Here is a 20,418-nt window from a genome sequence, read left to right as displayed (position 1 = left end):
CAAAGAAATCTGCTCTTTTACCTGTAAATAAAAAATACAAATACCCCCCCAAAAGTAAAACCCACCACCCACACAACCAACCCACCCAAATAAAAACCTAACTAAAAAACCTAAGCTCCCCATTGCCCTGAAAAGGGCATTTGGATGGGCATTGCCCTTAAAAGGGCATTTAGCTCTTTTTCAAAAGCCCAAACCCTAATCTAAAAATAAAACCCACCCAATAAACCCTTAAAACATCCTAACACTAACCCCCGAAGTTCCACTTACAGTTTCTGAAGAGCCTACATCCATCCTCAACAAAGCGGCAGAAGTCCTCATCGAAGCCGGCAGAAGTCTTCATCCAAGCCTGCAGAAGTCTTCACCCAGACGGCATCTTCTATCTTCATCCATCCGGCACCGAGCGGCTCCATCTTTAAGACATCCGACGTGGAGCATCCTCTTCTTACGACATCTTCTTCGGAATGAAGGTTCCTTTAAATGACGTCATCCAAGATGGCGTCCCTTAGATTCCGATTGGCGATAGAATTCTATCAGCCAATCGGAATTAAGGTTGAAAAAATCCTATTGGCTGTTGCAATTAGCCAATAGGATTGAGCTTTCATCCTATTGGCTGATCCAATCAGCCAATAGAATGCAAGTTCAATCCTATTGGCTGATTGCAACAGCCAATAGGATTTTTTCAACCTTTTATTCCGATTGGCTGATAGAATTCTATCAGCCAATCGGAATCTAAGGGACGCCATCTTGGATGACGTCATTTAAAGGAACCTTCATTCCGAAGAAGACGTCGTAAGAAGTGGATTTTTAAGGGTTTATGGGTGGGTTTTATTTTTAGATTAGGGTTTGGGCTTTTTTTAAGGGCAATGCTTATTCAAATGCCCTTTTCAGGGCAATCGGGAGTTTAGGTTTTTTTAGATTTTTTTTTTTTTTTGGGGGGGGTTGGTTGTGTGGGTGGTGGGTTTTACTGTTGGGGGGTCTAACACCTGCAAAAAAGCAGCGTAAAAACTCAGTAACCGCAGCCCCTTTGATTCCTAATGGGAAACACCCTAACATAACCCTGAGTCTAAACACCCCTAATCTTACACTTATTAACCCCTAATCTGCCACCCCCGACATCGCCGACACCCTACATTATTCTTATTAACCCCTAATCTGCCGCTCCGGACACCGCCGCCACCTACATTATATTTATTAAGCCCTAATCTGCTGCCCCTAACATCGCCGCCACCTACATTATATTTATTAACCCCTAATCTGCCGCCCCCAATGTCGCCGCAACCTACCTACACTTATTAACCTCTAATCTGCCGCCCCCAATGTCGCCGCCACTATATTAAATGTATTAACCCCTAAACCTAAGTCTAACCCTAACACCCCCTAATTGAAATATAATTAAAATAAATCTAAATAAAATTACTATCATTAACTACATTATTCCTATTTAAAACTAAATACTTACCTATAAAATAAACCCTAAGCTAGCTACAATATAACTAATAGTTACATTGTATCTAGCTTAGGGTTTATTTTTATTTTACAGGCAAGTTTGTATTTATTTTAACTAGGTAGAATAGTTATTAAATAGTTATTAACTATTTAATAACTACCTAGCTAAAATATATACAAATTGACCTGTAAAATAAAACCTAACCCAAGTTACACTAACACCTAACACTACACTTAAATAAATTAACTAAATTAAATACAATTAAATAAATTAAATACAATTAAATAAATTAAATTAACTAAATCACAAAAAAAAACACTAAATTACAGAAAATAAAAAACAAATTACAGATCTTTAAACTAATTACACCTAATCTAATAGCCCTATCAAAATAAAAAAAGCCCCCTCAAAATAAAAAAAAACCTAGCCTAAACTAAACTATCAATAGCCCTTAAAAGGGCCTTTTGCGGGGCATTGCCCCAAAATAATCAGCTCTTTTACCTGTAAAAAAAAAATACAAACAACCCCCCCAACAGTAAAACCCACCACCCACACAACCAACCCCCCAAATAAAATACTAACTAAAAAACCTAAGCTCCTCATTGCCCTGAAAAGGGCATTTAGCTCTTTTGCAGGCCCAAAGCCCTAACCTAAAAAATAAACTCACCCAATACACCCTTAAAAAAATCCTAACACTAACCCCGAAGATTCACTTACCGGGAGAAGTCTTCATCCAAGCGGCAAGATGTCCTCAATGAAGCCGGCAGAAGTGGTCCTCCAGACGGGCAGAAGTCTTCATCTAGACGGCATCTTATATCTTCATCCTTCCGGCACGGAGTGGGTCCATCTTCAAGACATCCGATGCGGAGCATCCTCTTCAAAAGAATATCTCTTTAAGTGATGTCATCCAAGATGGCGTCCCTTAGATTCTGATTGGCTGATGCAATCAGCCAATAGGATTGAGCTGGCATTCTATTGGTTGTTCAATCTTATTGGCTGATCCAATCAGCCAATAGGATTTTTTCTACCTTAATTCCGATTGGCTGATAGAATTCTATTAGCCAATCGGAATCTAAGGGACGCCATCTTGGATGACGTCACTTAAAGAGATATTCATTACGAAGAAGCTGTCGTTTGAAGAGGATGATCCGCATCGGATGTCTTGAAGATGGACCTGCTCCGCACCGGAAGGATGAAGATAGAAGATGCCGTCTGGATGAAGACTTCTCCCCGTCTAGAGGACCACTTCTGCTGATTCATTGAGGACATCTTGCCGCTTGGACTTCTCCCGGTAAGTGAATCTTCAGGGGTTAGTGTTAGGATTTTTTAAAGGGTGTATTGGGTGGGTTTATTTTTTAGGTTAGGGCTTTGGGCCTGCAAAAGAGCTAAATGCCCTTTTAAGGGCAATGCCCATCCAAATGCCCTTTTCAGGGCAATGGGGAGCTTAGGTATTTTTAGTTAGTATTTTATTTGGGGGGTTTGGTGTGTGGGTGGTGAGTTTTACTGTTGGGGGGTTGTTTGTATTTTTTTTTTTACAGGTATAAGAGCTCATTACTTTGGGGCAATGCCCCGCAAAAGGCCCTTTTAAGGGCTATTGATAGTTTAGGCTAGGGTTTTTTTTTTATTTTGGGGGGGGGGCTTTTTTATTTTGATAGGGCTATTAGATTAGGTGTAATTAGTTTAAATATCTTGTAATTAGTTTTTATTTTCTGTAATTTAGTGTTTTTTTGTGTGATTTAAGCTTAATTTAATTTATTTAATTGTATTTATTTAGTTAATTTATTTTAATTGTATTTAATTTAGTTAATTTATTTAATTGTATTTAATTTAGTTAATTTATTTAATTGTAGTGTAGTGTTAGGTGTTATTGTAACTTAGGTTAGGTTATATTTTACAGGTCAATTTGTATTTATTTTAGCTAGGTAGTTATTAAATAGTTAATAACTATTTAGTAACTATTCTACCTAGTTAAAATAAATACAAACTTGCCTGTAAAATAAAATAAACCCTAAGCTAGCTACAATATAACTAATAGTTATATTGTAGCTAGCTTATGGTTTATTTTATAGGTAAGTATTTAGTTTTAAATAGGAATAATGTAGTTAATGACAGTAATTTTATTTAGATTTATTTTAATTATATTTCAATTAGGGGGTGTTAGGGTTAGGCTTAGGTTTAGGGGTTAATACATTTAATATAGTGGCAGTGTCATTGGGGGCGGCAGATTAGGGGTTAATAAGTGTAGGTAGGTTGCGGCAACATTAGGGACGGCACATTAGGGGTTAATAAATATAATGTAGGTGACGGCAATGTTGGGGGCAGCAGATTAGGGGTTAATAAGTATAATGTAGGTGGCGGCGGTGCCCGGAGCAGCATATTAGGGGTTAATAAGAATAATGTAGGTGTCGGCGATGTTAGGGGCGGCAGATTAGGGTTTAATAATATTTAACTAGTGTTTGCGAGGCGGGAGTGCGGCAGTTTAGGGGTTAATATGTTTATTCTAGTGGCGGCAATGTCCGGAGCGGCAGATTAGGGGTTAAAAATTGTATTATAGTGTTTGCAATGCGGGAGGGCCTCGGTTTAGGGGTTAATAGGTAGTTTATGGGTGTTAGTGTACTTTTTAGCACTTTAGTTATACATTTTATGCTACGGCGTTGTAGTGTAAAACTCATAACTACTGACTTTAGAATGTGTTAGGAATCTTGGAGGTAGAGGCTGTAACACTCACTTTTTGGCCTCCCAGGATAGACTCGTAATACCAGCGCTATGGAAGTCCCATAGAAAAAAGGGTTTACGAAGTTTACGTAAGTCGTTTTGCGGTAATGCCAAAGAAGTGTGCGGTACACCTATACCTGCATGACTCGTAATAGCAGCGGTAGTGAAAAAGCAGCGTTAGGACCTGTTAACGCTGCTTTTTCATCTTAACGCAAAACTCGTAATCTAGCCGATAGTGTTTGTTATTTTTTGTAACTTAGTTGTTAGTTTTTGGTACTTAGTCATTTTTTATTGTAGATTTAAATTATTTGAGTAGGGTTAGGTGTTTAAATATATAATATAGTTAATTTCTAGTGTAATGTATTTTTAGTATAACAGGATAGATTCATTATTAGTTTAATATAGTTTAATGTAATTTTAGTACAACAGGGTAGATTAATTATTAGTTTAATATAGTGTAATGTAATTTTAGTATAACAGTTAGGGTAGATTAATTAATAGTTTAATATAGTTTAATTTAAATCTAAAGGTAAGTTTACATTTATTATAAGGTAGGGATGAGTTAATATTTAATGTAAAGTTAGCGGGTTGTTAGGTTTAGGGGTTAATAGGTTAATTTAGTTTATGGTGATGTGGGGGGCTGGCGGTTTAAGGGTTAATAGGTTTAGTAAGTGCTAGTGATGTGGGAGGCCAGAGGTTTAGGGGTTAATACATTTATTTAGTTGCGGTGGGCTTCCCGGAGCCGGGATAAGGTTTAATAACTTTATTTAGGTGGAGGCGTGGTCTGGGAGCGGCGGAATAGGGGTTAATAACTTTATGTCGGGAGCGGCAGAATAGGGGTTAATACTTTTATGTAGGTGGCGGCGGTATCGGGGCGGCAGATTAGGGGTTAATAAGTATAATGTAGGTGGCGGCGGTGTTGAGGCGGTAGATTAGGGGTTAATAAGTATAATGTAGGTGGCGGCAGTGTCGGGCGGCAGATTAGGGGTTAATAAGTATAATGTAGGTGGCGGCGGTGGCGGGGCGGCAGATTAGGGGTTAATAACATAATGTAGGTGGCGGCAGTGTAGGGGGCGGCAGATTAGGGGTGTTTAGACTCTGTGGTTATGTTAGGTGTAAACATAACTTTTATTCTCCGATAGGAATCAATGGGATATCGGGCAGCAGCAAACATAAGCTTTCGCTGCTTTCAGACTCCCATTGATTCCTATGGCATCCGCCGCCTCCAGGGCGGCGGATTGAAAACCAGGTACGCTGAGCCGGAATAGTGGCGAGCGTACCTGGTAGATATTTGTTAACTAGCAAAAGTTGTCAGATAGTGCCGAATTTACATTCCGAACATCTGTAATGACGTAAGCATCGATCTGTGTCGGACTTAGACCGGCGGATCTTATGTTACGTTACAGATTTCTACTTTTGCCGGTCTGTAGGCTTTGATAACTAAGGGGAATCAGGCTCTCCACAATTACGCTGTGGAATATTAGCGTATTTGCGGTTGACGGCTTGATAAGTAGGCCTCTATGAGTGACTATGTACCTTACTAGCATCAACATGATGCAGATGGCAGGATTATCCAGTACTCTTGTTCTCTAGATCAGACTATGGGGCTGATTTACTAATATGCGGGCAGACATGATCCGCTGTACAACGATAAATGCAGACAGCATGTAGGTATGTTTCTCGTTAACTAGATCAGTCTATGTGTGACTATGTACCCTACTAGCATCAACATGATGCAGACGACAGGACTCTCCAGTGCTCTTGTTAACTAGATCAGTCTATGTGTGACTACGTACCCTACTAGCATCAACATGATGCAGACGACAGGACTCTCCAGTGCTCTTGTTAACTAGATCAGTCTATGTGTGACTATGTACCCTACTAGCATCAACATGATGCAGACGACAGGACTCTCCAGTGCTCTCGTTCACTAGATCAATCTATGTGTGACTACGTACCCTACTAGCATCAACATGATGCAGACGACAGGACTCTCCAGTGCTCTTGTTAACTAGATCAGTCTATGTGTGACTATGTACCCTTCTAGCATCAACATGATGCAGACGACAGGACTCTCCAGTGCTCTTGTTAACTAGATCAGTCTATGTGTGACTATGTACCCTACTAGCATCAACATGATGCAGACGACAGGACTCTCCAGTGCTCTCGTTCACTAGATCAATCTATGTGTGACTACGTACCCTACTAGCATCAACATGATGCAGACGACAGGACTCTCCAGTGCTCTTGTAACTAGATCAGTCTATGTGTGACTACGTACCCTACTAGCATCAACATGATGCAGACGACAGGACTCTCCAGTGCTCTCGTTCACTAGATCAAACTATGTGTGACTACGTACCCTACTAGCATCAACATGATGCAGACGACAGGACTCTCCAGTGCTCTTGTTAACTAGATCAGTCTATGTGTGACTACGTACCCTACTAGCATCAACATGATGCAGACGACAGGACTCTCCAGTGCTCTCGTTCACTAGATCAGTCTATGTGTGACTACGTACCCTACTAACATCAACATGATGCAGACGACAGGACTCTCCAGTGCTCTTGTTAACTAGATCAGTCTATGTGTGACTACGTACCCTACTAGCATCAACATGATGCAGACGACAGGACTCTCCAGTGCTCTTGTTAACTAGATCAGTCTATGTGTGACTACGTACCCTACTAGCATCAACATGATGCAGACGACAGGACTCTCCAGTGCTCTTGTTAACTAGATCAGTCTATGTGTGACTACGTACCCTACTAGTATCAACATGATGCAGACGACAGGACTCTCCAGTGCTCTCGTTCACTAGATCAAACTGGTGTCGGTAAGAAACACAGATCATGTTGTCGTTCTCCCCAGTTGGTCCATCCACCAGAGTCATCACCACTGGAGGATCAGACAGACAGATCTCCTAGAGACAAACAAGGTATCACACAATTAATGAACAAGGGGGCTGAGATCTGTGAATATTTATTACTTCTCTAAAAAATGTTGAAACTACATATCAGCAATGCAAAATGTTTCCTTACACAAGAGCGTGTTGATATCAGTAGGTTCATCCATTGTTTAATTTTGTCCTAACTGGGGAAGATGCAGCTTAGGCTCAGTCTAGATGAACTTCAATGTAAAAACCTCTCTCTTTCTCTCACACTCTCACACACTCACTTACATACTTACACACACTCTCACACCTTCTCACTCTCTCTTTCACACTCACACTCTCTCATACACTCAAACTCTCACACACACCCTCTCACACACTCTCACACACTCTCTCACACACACTCTCTCTCACACACACACACTGTCTCACACTCACACACCCTCTCACACTCTCTTTCACACTCTCTCACACACTCTCTCACACACTCTCTTTCACACTCTCACATTATCTCACACACTCTCTTTCACAATCATACACTTTCTCACACTCTCTTTTACACTCACACACTCTCTCTCACACTCTCTTTCACACTCTCACAGTCTCTCACACACTTTATTACTCTCTCACACACTCTCTCACACATGTTCTCTCATATCAATGCCAGATACTATTCTGTTCCTCTAATGTGTGAATCATTATATACAGTACAAGTATCTAGAAGGACTCCTTTCATACTTTGTTCCTGATGTTTAGTGTATCACAATGACAAAGGTAAAGAGGTAGTGTCCGTTGTGAGCTTACCCTGATATACTGAAATTCTTCCACCGGTGACTCAGTTGCATTTGGGGACATAGTTAGCCCTATAAAGCTGTTGAGCTGGTGGAACTTCCTTGTGATGAGTAGGAGCTTGTTCCTGATGGCCACTACAATCCTCAGCTCGCTGCTGTGATGTGTGTTGATAGCGTACAAATGGCAGCCTGTTTGGTGAGAAGAACCTGCTATCAGGGCCATTTCTGTTATCTAGGGGTGAGTATTTTTATATATGCATCAGAAACCTTTGAACTGAAAAACATAATTTATGTAAGAACTTACCTGATAAATTCATTTCTTTCATATTAGCAAGAGTCCATGAGCTAGTGACGTATGGGATATACATTCCTACCAGGAGGGGCAAAGTTTCCCAAACCTCAAAATGCCTATAAATACACCCCTCACCACACCCACAAATCAGTTTAACGAATAGCCAAGAAGTGGGGTGATAAGAAAAAAGTGCGAAAGCATATAAAATAAGGAATTGGAATAATTGTGCTTTATACAAAAAAATCATAACACCACAAAAAGGGTGGGCCTCATGGACTCTTGCTAATATGAAAGAAATGAATTTATCAGGTAAGTTCTTACATAAATTATGTTTTCTTTCATGTAATTAGCAAGAGTCCATGAGCTAGTGACGTATGGGATAATGACTACCCAAGATGTGGATCTTTCCACGCAAGATTCACTAGGAGAGGGAGGGATAAAAATAAAGACAGCCAATTCCTGCTGAAAATAATCCACACCCAAAATAAAGTTTATGAAAACATAAGCAGAAGATTCAACTGAAACCGCTGCCTGAAGTACTTTTCTACCAAAAAACTTGCTTCAGAAGAAGGAAAACACATCAAAATGGTAGAATTTAGTAAAAGTATGCAAAGAGGACCAAGTTGCTGCTTTGCAAATCTGATCAACCGAAGCTTCATTCCTAAACGCCCAGGAAGTAGAAACTGACCTAGTAGAATGAGCTGTAATCCTTTGAGGCGGAGTTTTACCCGACTCGACATAGGCATGATGAATTAAAGATTTCAACCAAGATGCCAAAGAAATGGCAGAAGCTTTCTGGCCTTTTCTAGAACCGGAAAAGATAACAAATAGACTAGAAGTCTTTCGGAAAGATTTAGTAGCTTCAACATAATATTTCAAAGCGCTAACAACATCCAAAGAATGCAACGATTTCTCCTTAGAATTCTTAGGATTAGGACATAATGAAGGAACCACAATTTCTCTACTAATGTTGTTGGAATTCACAACCTTAGGTAAAAATTGAAAAGAAGTTCGCAATACCGCCTTATCCTGAGGAAAAATCAGAAAAGGAGACTCACAAGAAAGAGCAGATAATTCAGAGACCCTTCTGGCAGAAGAGATCGCCAAAAGGAACAAAACTTTCCAAGAAAGTAATTTAATGTCCAATGAATGCATGGGTTCAAAAGGAGGAGCTTGAAGAGCCCCCAGAACCAAATTCAAACTCCAAGGAGGAGAAATTGACTTAATGACAGGTTTTATACGAACCAAAGCTTGTACAAAACAATGAATATCAGGAAGATTAGCAATCTTTCTGTGAAAAAGAACAGAAAGAGCAGAGATTTGTCCTTTCAAGGAACTTGCGGACAAACCTTTATCTAAACCATCCTGAAGAAACTGTAAAATTCTCGGTATTCTAAAAGAATGCCAAGAAAAATGATGAGAAAGACACCAAGAAATATAAGTCTTCCAGACTCTATAATATATCTCTCTAGATACAGATTTACGAGCCTGTAACATAGTATTAATCACAGAGTCAGAGAAACCTCTTTGACCAAAAATCAAGCGTTCAATCTCCATACCTTTAAATTTAAGGATTTGAGATCCTGATGGAAAAAAGGACCTTGCGACAGAAGGTCTGGTCTTAACGGAAGAGTCCACGGTTGGCAAGAGGCCATCCGGACAAGATCCGCATACCAAAACCTGTGAGGCCATGCCGGAGCTACCAGCAGAACAAACGAGCATTCCTTCAGAATCTTGGAGATTACTCTTGGAAGAAGAACTAGAGGCGGAAAGATATAGGCAGGATGATACTTCCAAGGAAGTGATAATGCATCCACTGCCTCCGCCTGAGGATCCCGGGATCTGGACAGATACCTGGGAAGTTTCTTGTCTAGATGAGACGCCATCAGATCTATTTCTGGAAGTTCCCACATTTGAACAATCTGAAGAAATACCTCTGGGTGAAGAGACCATTCGCCCGGATGCAACGTTTGTCGACTGAGATAATCCGCTTCCCAATTGTCTATACCTGGGATATGAACCGCAGAGATTAGACAGGAGCTGGATTCCGCCCAAACCAGAATTCGAGATACTTCTTTCATAGCCAGAGGACTGTGAGTCCCTCCTTGATGATTGATGTATGCCACAGTTGTGACATTGTCTGTCTGAAAACAAATGAACGATTCTCTCTTCAGAAGAGGCCAAGACTGAAGAGCTCTGAAAATTGCACGGAGTTCCAAAATATTGATCGGTAATCTCACCTCCTGAGATTCCCAAACTCCTTGTGCCGTCAGAGATCCCCACACAGCTCCCCAACCTGTAAGACTTGCATCTGTTGAAATTACAGTCCAGGTCGGAAGAACAAAAGAAGCCCCCTGAATTAAACGATGGTGATCTGTCCACCCCGTCAGAGAGTGTCGTACAATCGGTTTTAAAGATATTAATTGAGATATCTTTGTGTAATCCCTGCACCATTGATTCAGCATACAGAGCTGAAGAGGTCGCATGTGAAAACGAGCAAAGGGGATCGCGTCCGATGCAGCAGTCATAAGACCTAGAATTTCCATGCATAAGGCTACCGAAGGGAATGATTGTGACTGAAGGTTTCGACAAGCTGAAATCAATTTTAGACGTCTCTTGTCTGTCAAAGACAGAGTCATGGACACTGAATCTATCTGGAATCCCAGAAAGGTTACCCTTGTCTGAGGAATCAATGAACTTTTTAGTGAATTGATCCTCCAACCATGATCTTGAAGAAACAACACCAGTCGATTCGTATGAGATTCTGCTAAATGTAAAGACTGAGCAAGTACCACGATATCGTCCAAATAAGGAAATACCACAATACCCTGTTCTCTGATTACAGACAGAAGGGCACCGAGAACCTTTGTAAAAATTCTTGGAGCTGTAGCTAGGCCAAACGGCAGAGCCACAAACTGGTAATGCTTGTCCAGGAAAGAGAATCTCAGGAACTGATAGTGATCTGGATGAATCGGAATATGCAGATATGCATCCTGTAAATCTATTGTGGACATATAATGCCCTTGCTGAACAAAAGGCAAGATAGTCCTTACAGTTACCATTTTGAATGTTGGTATCCTTACATAACGATTCAATATTTTTAGATCCAGAACTGGTCTGAAGGAATTCTCCTTCTTTGGTACAATGAAGAGATTCGAATAAAACCCCAGCCCCTGTTCCAGAACTGGAACTGGCATAATTACTCCAGCCAACTCTAGATCTGAAACACATTTCAGAAATGCTTGAGCTTTCACTGGATTTACTGGGACACAGGAAAGAAAAAATCTCTTTGCAGGAGGTCTTATCTTGAAACCAATTCTGTACCCTTCTGAAACGATGTTCTGAATCCAAAGATTGTGAACAGAATTGATCCAAATTTCTTTGAAAAAACGTAACCTGCCCCCTACCAGCTGAGCTGGAATGAGGGCCGCACCTTCATGTGGACTTAGAAGCTGGCTTTGCTTTTCTAGAAGGCTTGGATTTATTCCAGACTGGAGATGGTTTCCAAACTGAAACTGCTCCTGAGGATGAAGGATCAGGCTTTTGTTCTTTGTTGAAACGAAAGGAACGAAAACGATTATTAGCCCTGTTTTTACCCTTAGATTTTTTATCCTGTGGTAAAAAAGTTCCTTTCCCACCAGTAACAGTTGAGATAATAGAATCCAACTGAGAACCAAATAATTTTTTACCCTGGAAAGAAAGGGAAAGTAGAGTTGATTTAGAAGACATATCAGCATTCCAAGTTTTAAGCCATAAAGCTCTTCTAGCTAAAATAGCTAGAGACATAAACCTGACATCAACTCTGATAATATCAAAAATGGCATCACAGATAAAATTATTAGCATGTTGAAGAAGAATAATAATATTATGAGAATCATGATCTGTTACTTGTTGCGCTAAAGTTTCCAACCAAAAAGTTGAAGCTGCAGCAACATCAGCCAATGATATAGCAGGTCTAAGAAGATTACCTGAACACAGATAAGCTTTTCTTAGAAAGGATTCAATTTTCCTATCTAAAGGATCCTTAAACGAAGTACCATCTGCCATAGGAATAGTAGTACGTTTAGCAAGGGTAGAAATAGCCCCATCAACTTTAGGGATTTTGTCCCAAAATTCTAATCTGTCAGATGGCACAGGATATAATTGCTTAAAACGTTTAGAAGGAGTAAATGAATTACCCAAATTATTCCACTCTCTGGAAATTACTTCAGAAATAGCACCAGGAACAGGTAAAACTTCTGGAATAACCACAGGAGATTTAAAGACCTTATCTAAACGATTAGATTTAGTATCAAGAGGACCAGAATCCTCAATTTCTAAAGCAATTAGTACTTCTTTAAGTAAAGAACGAATAAATTCCATTTTAAATAAATATGAAGATTTATCAGCATCAACCTCTGAGACAGAATCCTCTGAACCAGAAGAGTCATTAGAATCAGAATAATGATGTTCATTTAAAAATTCATCTGTATAAAGAGAAGTTTTAAAATATTTTTTATGTTTACTAGAAGGAGGAATAACAGACATAGCCTTCTTGATGGATTCAGAAACAAAATCTCTTATGTTATCAGGAACACTCTGAACATTAGATGTTGATGGAACTGCAACAGGTAATGGTACTTTACTAAAGGAAATATTATCTGCATTAACAAGTTTGTCATGACAATTAATACAAACAACAGCTGGAGGAACAGCTACCAAAAGTTTACAGCAGATACACTTAGCTTTGGTAGTTCCAGCACCAGACAGCGATTTTCCTGAAGTATCTTCTGACTCAGATGCAACGTGAGACATCTTGCAATATGTAAGAGAAAAAACAACATATAAAGCAAAATTGATCAAATTCCTTAAATGACAGTTTCAGGAATGGGAAAAAATGCCAAGGAACAAGCTTCTAGCAACCAGAAGCAATGAAAAATGAGACTTAAATAATGTGGAGACAAAAGCGACGCCCATATTTTTTTAGCGCCAAATAAGACGCCCACATTATTTGGCGCCTAAATGCTTTTGGCGCCAAAAATGACGCCACATCCGGAACGCCGACATTTTTGGCGCAAAAGAACGTCAAAAAATGACGCAACTTCCGGCGACACGTATGACGCCGGAAACAGAAAAGATTTTTTGCGCCAAAAAAGTCCGCGCCAAGAATGACGCAATAAAATGAAGCATTTTCAGCCCCCGCAAGCCTAACAGCCCACAGGGAAAAAAAGGCAAATTTTTTAAGGTGAGAAAAATTATTGATTCAAATGCATTATCCCAAATATGAAACTGACTGTCTGAAAATAAGGAATGTTGAACATCCTGAGTCAAGGCAAATAAATGTTTGAATACATATATTTAGAACTTTATTAAAAAAGTGCCCAACCATAGCTTAGAGTGTCACAGAAAATAAGACTTACTTACCCCAGGACACTCATCTACATGTTTGTAGAAAGCCAAACCAGTACTGAAACGAAAATCAGCAGAGGTAATGGTATATATATAAGAGTATATCGTCGATCTGAAAAGGGAGGTAAGAGATGAATCTCCACGACCGATAACAGAGAACCTATGAAATAGACCCCGTAGAAGGAGATCATTGAATTCAAACAGGCAATACTCTCCTCACATCCCTCTGACATTCACTGCACGCTGAGAGGAAAACCGGGCTCCAACCTGCTGCGGAGCGCATATCAACGTAGAATCTAGCACAAACTTACTTCACCACCTCCATAGGAGGCAAAGTTTGTAAAAACTGATTTGTGGGTGTGGTGAGGGTGTATTTATAGGCATTTTGAGGTTTGGGAAACTTTGCCCCTCCTGGTAGGAATGTATATCCCATACGTCACTAGCTCATGGACTCTTGCTAATTACATGAAAGAAATATCTATATAAAAAAGGCATTTTGTTAGCAACATTTACAGTCCAGGAACAAACTTGAGAAGTGTTGTTTATCCTATCTCATAAACTGGTGCCAGTTAGTGACAGATATGTTTGAGACAGTATGTAGATAATCTGTCATCAGAAGTTAACATAAAACAGTATGTAGATAATCTGTCATCAGAAGTTAACATAAAACGGTATGTAGATAATCTGTCATCAGAAATTAACATAAAACGGTATGTAGATAATCTGTCATCAGAAGTTAACATAAAATGGTATGTAGATAATCTGTCATCAGAAGTTAACATAAAACAGTATGTAGATAATCTGTCATCAGAAGTTAACATAAAACAGTATGTAGATAATCTGTCATCAGAAGTTAACATAAAACGGTACGTAGATAATCTGTCATCAGAAGTTAACATAAAACGGTATGTAGATAATCTGTCAGCAGAAGTTAACATAAAACGGTACGTAGATAATCTGTCAGCAGAAGTTAACATAAAACGGTACGTAGATAATCTGTCATCAGAAGTTAACATAAAACGGTATTTAGATAATCTGTCATCAGAAGTTAACATAAAACGGTATGTAGATAATCTGTCATCAGAAGTTAACATAAAATGGTATGTAGATAATCTGTCATCAGAAGTTAACATAAAACAGTATGTAGATAATCTGTCATCAGAAGTTAACATAAAACGGTATGTAGATAATCTGTCATCAGAAGTTAACATAAAACGGTATGTAGATAATCTGTCAGCAGAAGTTAACATAAAACGGTATGTAGATAATCTGTCATCAACATAAAACGGTATGTAGATAATCTGTCATCAGAAGTTAACATAAAACGGTATGTAGATAATCTGTCAGCAGAAGTTAACATAAAACGGTATGTAGATAATCTGTCATCAACATAAAACGGTATGTAGATAATCTGTCAGCAGAAGTTAACATAAAACGGTATGTAGATAATCTGTCAGCAGAAGTTAACATAAAACGGTATGTAGATAATCTGTCATCAACATAAAACGGTATGTAGATAATCTGTCATCAGAAGTTAACATAAAACGGTACATAGATAATCTGTCATCAGAAGTTAACATAAAACGGTACGTAGATAATCTGTCATCAGAAGTTAACATAAAACGGTATGTAGATAATCTGTCATCAGAAGTTAACATAAAACAGTATGTAGATAATCTGTCATCAGAAGTTAACATAAAACGGTATATAGATAATCTGTCAACAGAAGTTAACATAAAACAATACGTAGATAATCTGTCATCAGAAGTTAACATAAAACGGTATGTAGATAATCTGTCAGCAGAAGTTAACATAAAACAGTATGTAGATAACATGTCATCAGAAGTTAACATACAACAGTATGTAGATAATTTGTCATCAGAAGTTAACATAAAACAGTACATAGATAATCTGTCATCAGAAGTTAACATAAAACGGTATGTAGATAATCTGTCATCAGAAGTTAACATAAAACAGTATGTAGATAATCTATCATCAGAAGTTAACATAAAACGGTATATAGATAATTAGTCATCAGAAGTTAACATAAAACCGTATGTAGATAATCTGTCTTCAGAAGTTAACATAAAACCGTATGTAGATAATCTGTCATCAGAAGTTAACATAAAACGGTATGTAGATAATCTGTCAGCAGAAGATAACATAAAACGGTATGTAGATAATCTGTCAGCAGAAGTTAACATTAAACGGTATGTAGATAATCTGTCAGCAGAAGTTAACATTAAACGGTATGTAGGTAATCTGTCATCAGAAGTTAACATAAAACGGTATGTAGATAATCTGTCAGCAGAGTTAACATAAAACCGTATGTAGATAATCTGTCATCAGAAGTTAACATAAAACGGTATATAGATAATTAGTCATCAGAAGTTAACATAAAACCGTATGTAGATAATCTGTCAACAGAAGTTAACATAAAACGGTACGTAGATAATCTGTCATCAGAAATTAACATAAAACGGTACGGAGATAATTTGTCAGAAGAAGTTAACATAAAACGGAATGTAGATAATCTGTTAGCAGAAGATAACATAAAACGGTATGTAGATAATCTGTCAGCAGAAGTTAACATAAAACGGTATGTAGATAATCTGTCAGCAGAAGATAACATAAAACGGTACGTGGATAATCTGTCAGCAGAAGATAACATAAAACGGTATGTAGATAATCTGTCAGCAGAAGTTAACATAAAACGGTATGTAGATAATCTGTCAGCAGAAGTTAACATAACACGGTATGTAGATAATCTGTCATCAGAAGTTAACATAAAACAGTATGTAGATAATCTGTCAGCAGAAGATAACATAAAACGGTATGTAGATAATCTGTCAGCAGAAGATAACATAAAACGGTATGTAGATAATCTGTCAGCAGAAGTTAACATTAAACGGTATGTAGATAATCTGTCATCAGAAGTTAAAATAAAACGGTATGTAGGTAATCTGTCATCAGAAGTTAACATAAAACGGTATGTAGATAATCTGTCTTCAGAAGTTAACATAAAACGGTATGTAGATAATTTGTCATCAGAAGTTAACATAAAACGGTATGTAGATAATCTGTCTTCAGAAGTTAACATAAAACCGTATGTAGATAATCTGTCATCAGAAGTTAACATAAAACCGTATGTAGATAATCTGTCATCAGAAGTTAACATAAAATGGTATGTAGATAATCTGTCTTCAGAAGTTAACATAAAACGGTATGTAGATAATCTGTCAGCAGAGTTAACATAAAACGGTATGTAGATAATCTGTCATCAGAAGTTAACATAAGACGGTATATAGATAATTAGTCATCAGAAGTTAACATAAAACCGTATGTAGATAATCTGTCAACAGAAGTTAACATAAAACGGTACGTAGATAATCTGTCATCAGAAATTAACATAAAACGGTACGGAGATAATTTGTCAGAAGAAGTTAACATAAAACGGAATGTAGATAATCTGTTAGCAGAAGATAACATAAAACGGTATGTAGATAATCTGTCAGCAGAAGTTAACATAAAACGGTATGTAGATAATCTGTCAGCAGAAGATAACATAAAACGGTACGTGGATAATCTGTCAGCAGAAGATAACATAAAACGGTATGTAGATTATTAGATAGTCATAAATACCTGCTGCACTGAGAGTATTTCGCCCTACTCAACAAATAGTAATGTGTATATCAGATGGTTAACTTTTTTCTACCCTAGTGTTCATGGACTTCACCCATATCAAAAGACTTTAGCACTACAACTTTACCCCTACAGAAGGGGTTGTGTCATCTATGAAGTCCTATTGTTATTGTTACTATTGTTATTATTGTTATTAATCCCTTGGTATCCATCTGATGTAGAATTCTTGCTACTCATATGTTTTTTTGTAAATTCGAAAATCAATAAAAAGATTTAAAAAAAACAAAAAAAAAAAACCGGTATGTAGATAATCTGTCAGCAGAAGTTAACATAAAACGGTATGTAGATAATCTGTCAGCAGAAGTTAACATAAGACGGTATGTAGATAATCTGTCATCAGAAGTTAACATAAAACAGTATGTAGATAATCTGTCAGCAGAAGATAACATAAAACGGTATGTAGATAATCTGTCAGCAGAAGATAACATAAAACGGTATGTAGATAATCTGTCATCAGAAGTTAACATTAAACGGTATGTAGATAATCTGTCATCAGAAGATAACATAAAACGGTACGTAGATAATCTGTCAGCAGAAGTTAACATAAAACGGTATGTAATCTGTCAGCAGAAGTTAACATACAACGGTATGTGGATAATCTGTCAGCAGACGTTAACATAAAACGGTATGTAGATAATCTGTCAGCAGAAGTTAACATAAAACGGTATGTAATCTGTCAGCAGATATTAACATAAAACGGTATGTGGATAATCTGTCAGCAGACGTTAACATAAAACGGTATGTGGATAATCTGTCAGCAGAAGTTAACATAAAACGGTATGTGGATAATCTGTCAGCAGAAGATAACATAAAACGGTACGTGGATAATCTGTCAGCAGAAGATAACATAAAACGGTATGTAGATAATCTGTCAGCAGAAGTTAACATAAAACGATATGTAGATAATCTGTCAGCAGAAGTTAACATAAAACGGTATGTAGATAATCTGTCAGCAGAAGTTAACATAAAACGGTATGTAGATAATCTGTCAGCAGAAGTTAACATAAAACAGTATGTAGATAATCTGTCAGCAGAAGATAACATAAAACAGTATGTAGATAATCTGTCAACAGAAGTTAACATAAAACGGTACGTAGATAATCTGTCATCAGAAGATAACATAAAACGGTACGTAGATAATCTGTCAGCAGAAGTTAACATAAAACGGTATGTAGATAATCTGTCAGCAGAAGTTAACATAAAACGGTATGTAGATAATCTGTCAGCAGAAGATAACATAAAACGGTATGTAGATAATCTGTCAGCAGAAGTTAACATAAAACGGTATGTAGATAGTCTGTCAGCAGAAGTTAACATAAAACCGTATGTAGATAATCTGTCAGCAGAAGTTAACATAAAACCGTATGTAGATAATCTGTCAGCAGAAGTTAACATAAAACCGTTTGTAGATAATCTGTCAGCAGAAGTTAACATAAAACGGTATGTAGATAATCTGTCATCAGAAGATAACATAAAACGGTACGTAGATAATCTGTCAGCAGAAGTTAACATAAAACGGTATGTAGATAATCTGTCATCAGAAGATAACATAAAACGGTATGTAGATAATCTGTCAGCAGAAGTTAACATAAAACGGTATGTAGATAGTCTGTCAGCAGAAGTTAACATAAAACCGTATGTAGATAATCTGTCAGCAGAAGTTAACAGATTATCTACATACCGTTTTATGTTAACTTTTGATGACAAATTATCTACATACCGTTTTATGTTAACTTTTGATGACAAATTATCTACATACCGTCTTATGTTAACTTCTGTTGAGAAATTATCTACATACTGTCGTATGTTAACTTCTGATGACATGTTATCTACATACTGTTTTATGTTAACTTCTGCTGACAGATTATCTACATACCGTTTTATGTTAACTTCTGCTGACAAATGATCTTCATACCGTCTTATGTTAACTTCTGATGACAAATTATCTACATACTGTCGTATGTTAACTTCTGATGACATGTTATCTACATACTGTTTTATGTTAACTTCTGCTGACAGATTATCTACATACTGTTTTATGTTAACTTCTGCTGACAGATTATCTACATACTGTTTTATGTTAACTTCTGCTGACAGATTATCTACATACCGTTTTATGTTAACTTCTGCTGACAGATTATCTACATACTGTTTTATGTTAACTTCTGATGACAAATTATCTACATACCGTCTTATGTTAACTTCTGATGACAAATTATCTACATACTGTCGTATGTTAACTTCTGATGACATGTTATCTACATACCGTTTTATGTTAACTTCTGCTGACAGATTATCTACATACCGTTTTATGTTAACTTCTGCTGACAGATTATCTACATACTGTTTTATGTTAACTTCTGATGACAAATTATCTACATACCGTCTTATGTTAACTTCTGATGACAAATTATCTACATACTGTCGTATGTTAACTTCTGATGACATGTTATCTACATACTGTTTTATGTTAACTTCTGCTGACAGATTATCTTTATACCGTTTTATGTTAACTTCTGATGACAAATTATCTGCATACCGTCTAATGTCAGCAGAAGTTAACATAAAACGGTATATAGATAATCTGTCAGCAGAAGTTATGTAGATAATTTATGTGTCGTTGCAGAACTACAGTGAGGTATCAAAGGATTTCTTAGGCATAGCTTGGGAGACAGAAATACATTAACCACTGTCCAGCACATTATAGAAACAATATAGGTTTGATGGGCTAAGTGAACTTAGTTTGGGTTCTAGTAGGCTGGGGACGGTAGAGAGATCGGGGATGCACAGTAACCTACCTTTTGTTTTCTCAAGTTTATTGTCTCTACAATCGTACTTGCTCTTCATAGCTTGCTTATCTTCTAAGCCTTTTCGGATGGCACTTAATCGAAATACGTATAGACGGGCGTCTTTTCCTGGTAAAAAGAGCATTTGATTCAGTAATGGCCGGTGCTTCTGTTGTCATAACATTATTAACAAGCATTACAATGCTTCTTACTAAAACAGTAATGCAAACCATCAAGCGAAAACTAAACAGTCATTGTTTATACAGCACATCTCATTTTAAATAACTTCAATTTATTTAGTTTTTGTTGCAAATTTGCTTTGGTCTTTTGGTATCTTTTGTTGAAGACTAAACCTAAGTAGGTGCACACAAAGTTGAACTTTGAAGATCGTTTTAACATAT

The 20,418-nt window shown here is 37.5% G+C and overlaps 1 protein-coding gene across 1 annotated transcript in view; it reads right to left on the bottom strand.

The window, feature by feature from the left end:
• Positions 1-20,418, bottom strand: part of GARNL3 (GTPase activating Rap/RanGAP domain like 3) — a gene marked incomplete at its 5' end in the record, with an annotated part of 730,206 nt that overhangs the window by 147,054 nt on the left and 562,734 nt on the right. The window contains 3 exons of the mRNA XM_053695928.1: positions 6,930-7,088; positions 7,863-8,038; positions 20,030-20,146. Coding sequence (XP_053551903.1) covers positions 6,930-7,088; positions 7,863-8,038; positions 20,030-20,146 — 452 coding nt within the window. The remainder of the gene's footprint in view (positions 1-6,929; positions 7,089-7,862; positions 8,039-20,029; positions 20,147-20,418) is intronic.

Source organism: Bombina bombina, chromosome 12 (assembly GCF_027579735.1).
Source record: "Bombina bombina isolate aBomBom1 chromosome 12, aBomBom1.pri, whole genome shotgun sequence".
Lineage (NCBI taxonomy): Eukaryota > Metazoa > Chordata > Amphibia > Anura > Bombinatoridae > Bombina > Bombina bombina.
This window is presented reverse-complemented; position numbering and strand designations above follow the sequence as displayed.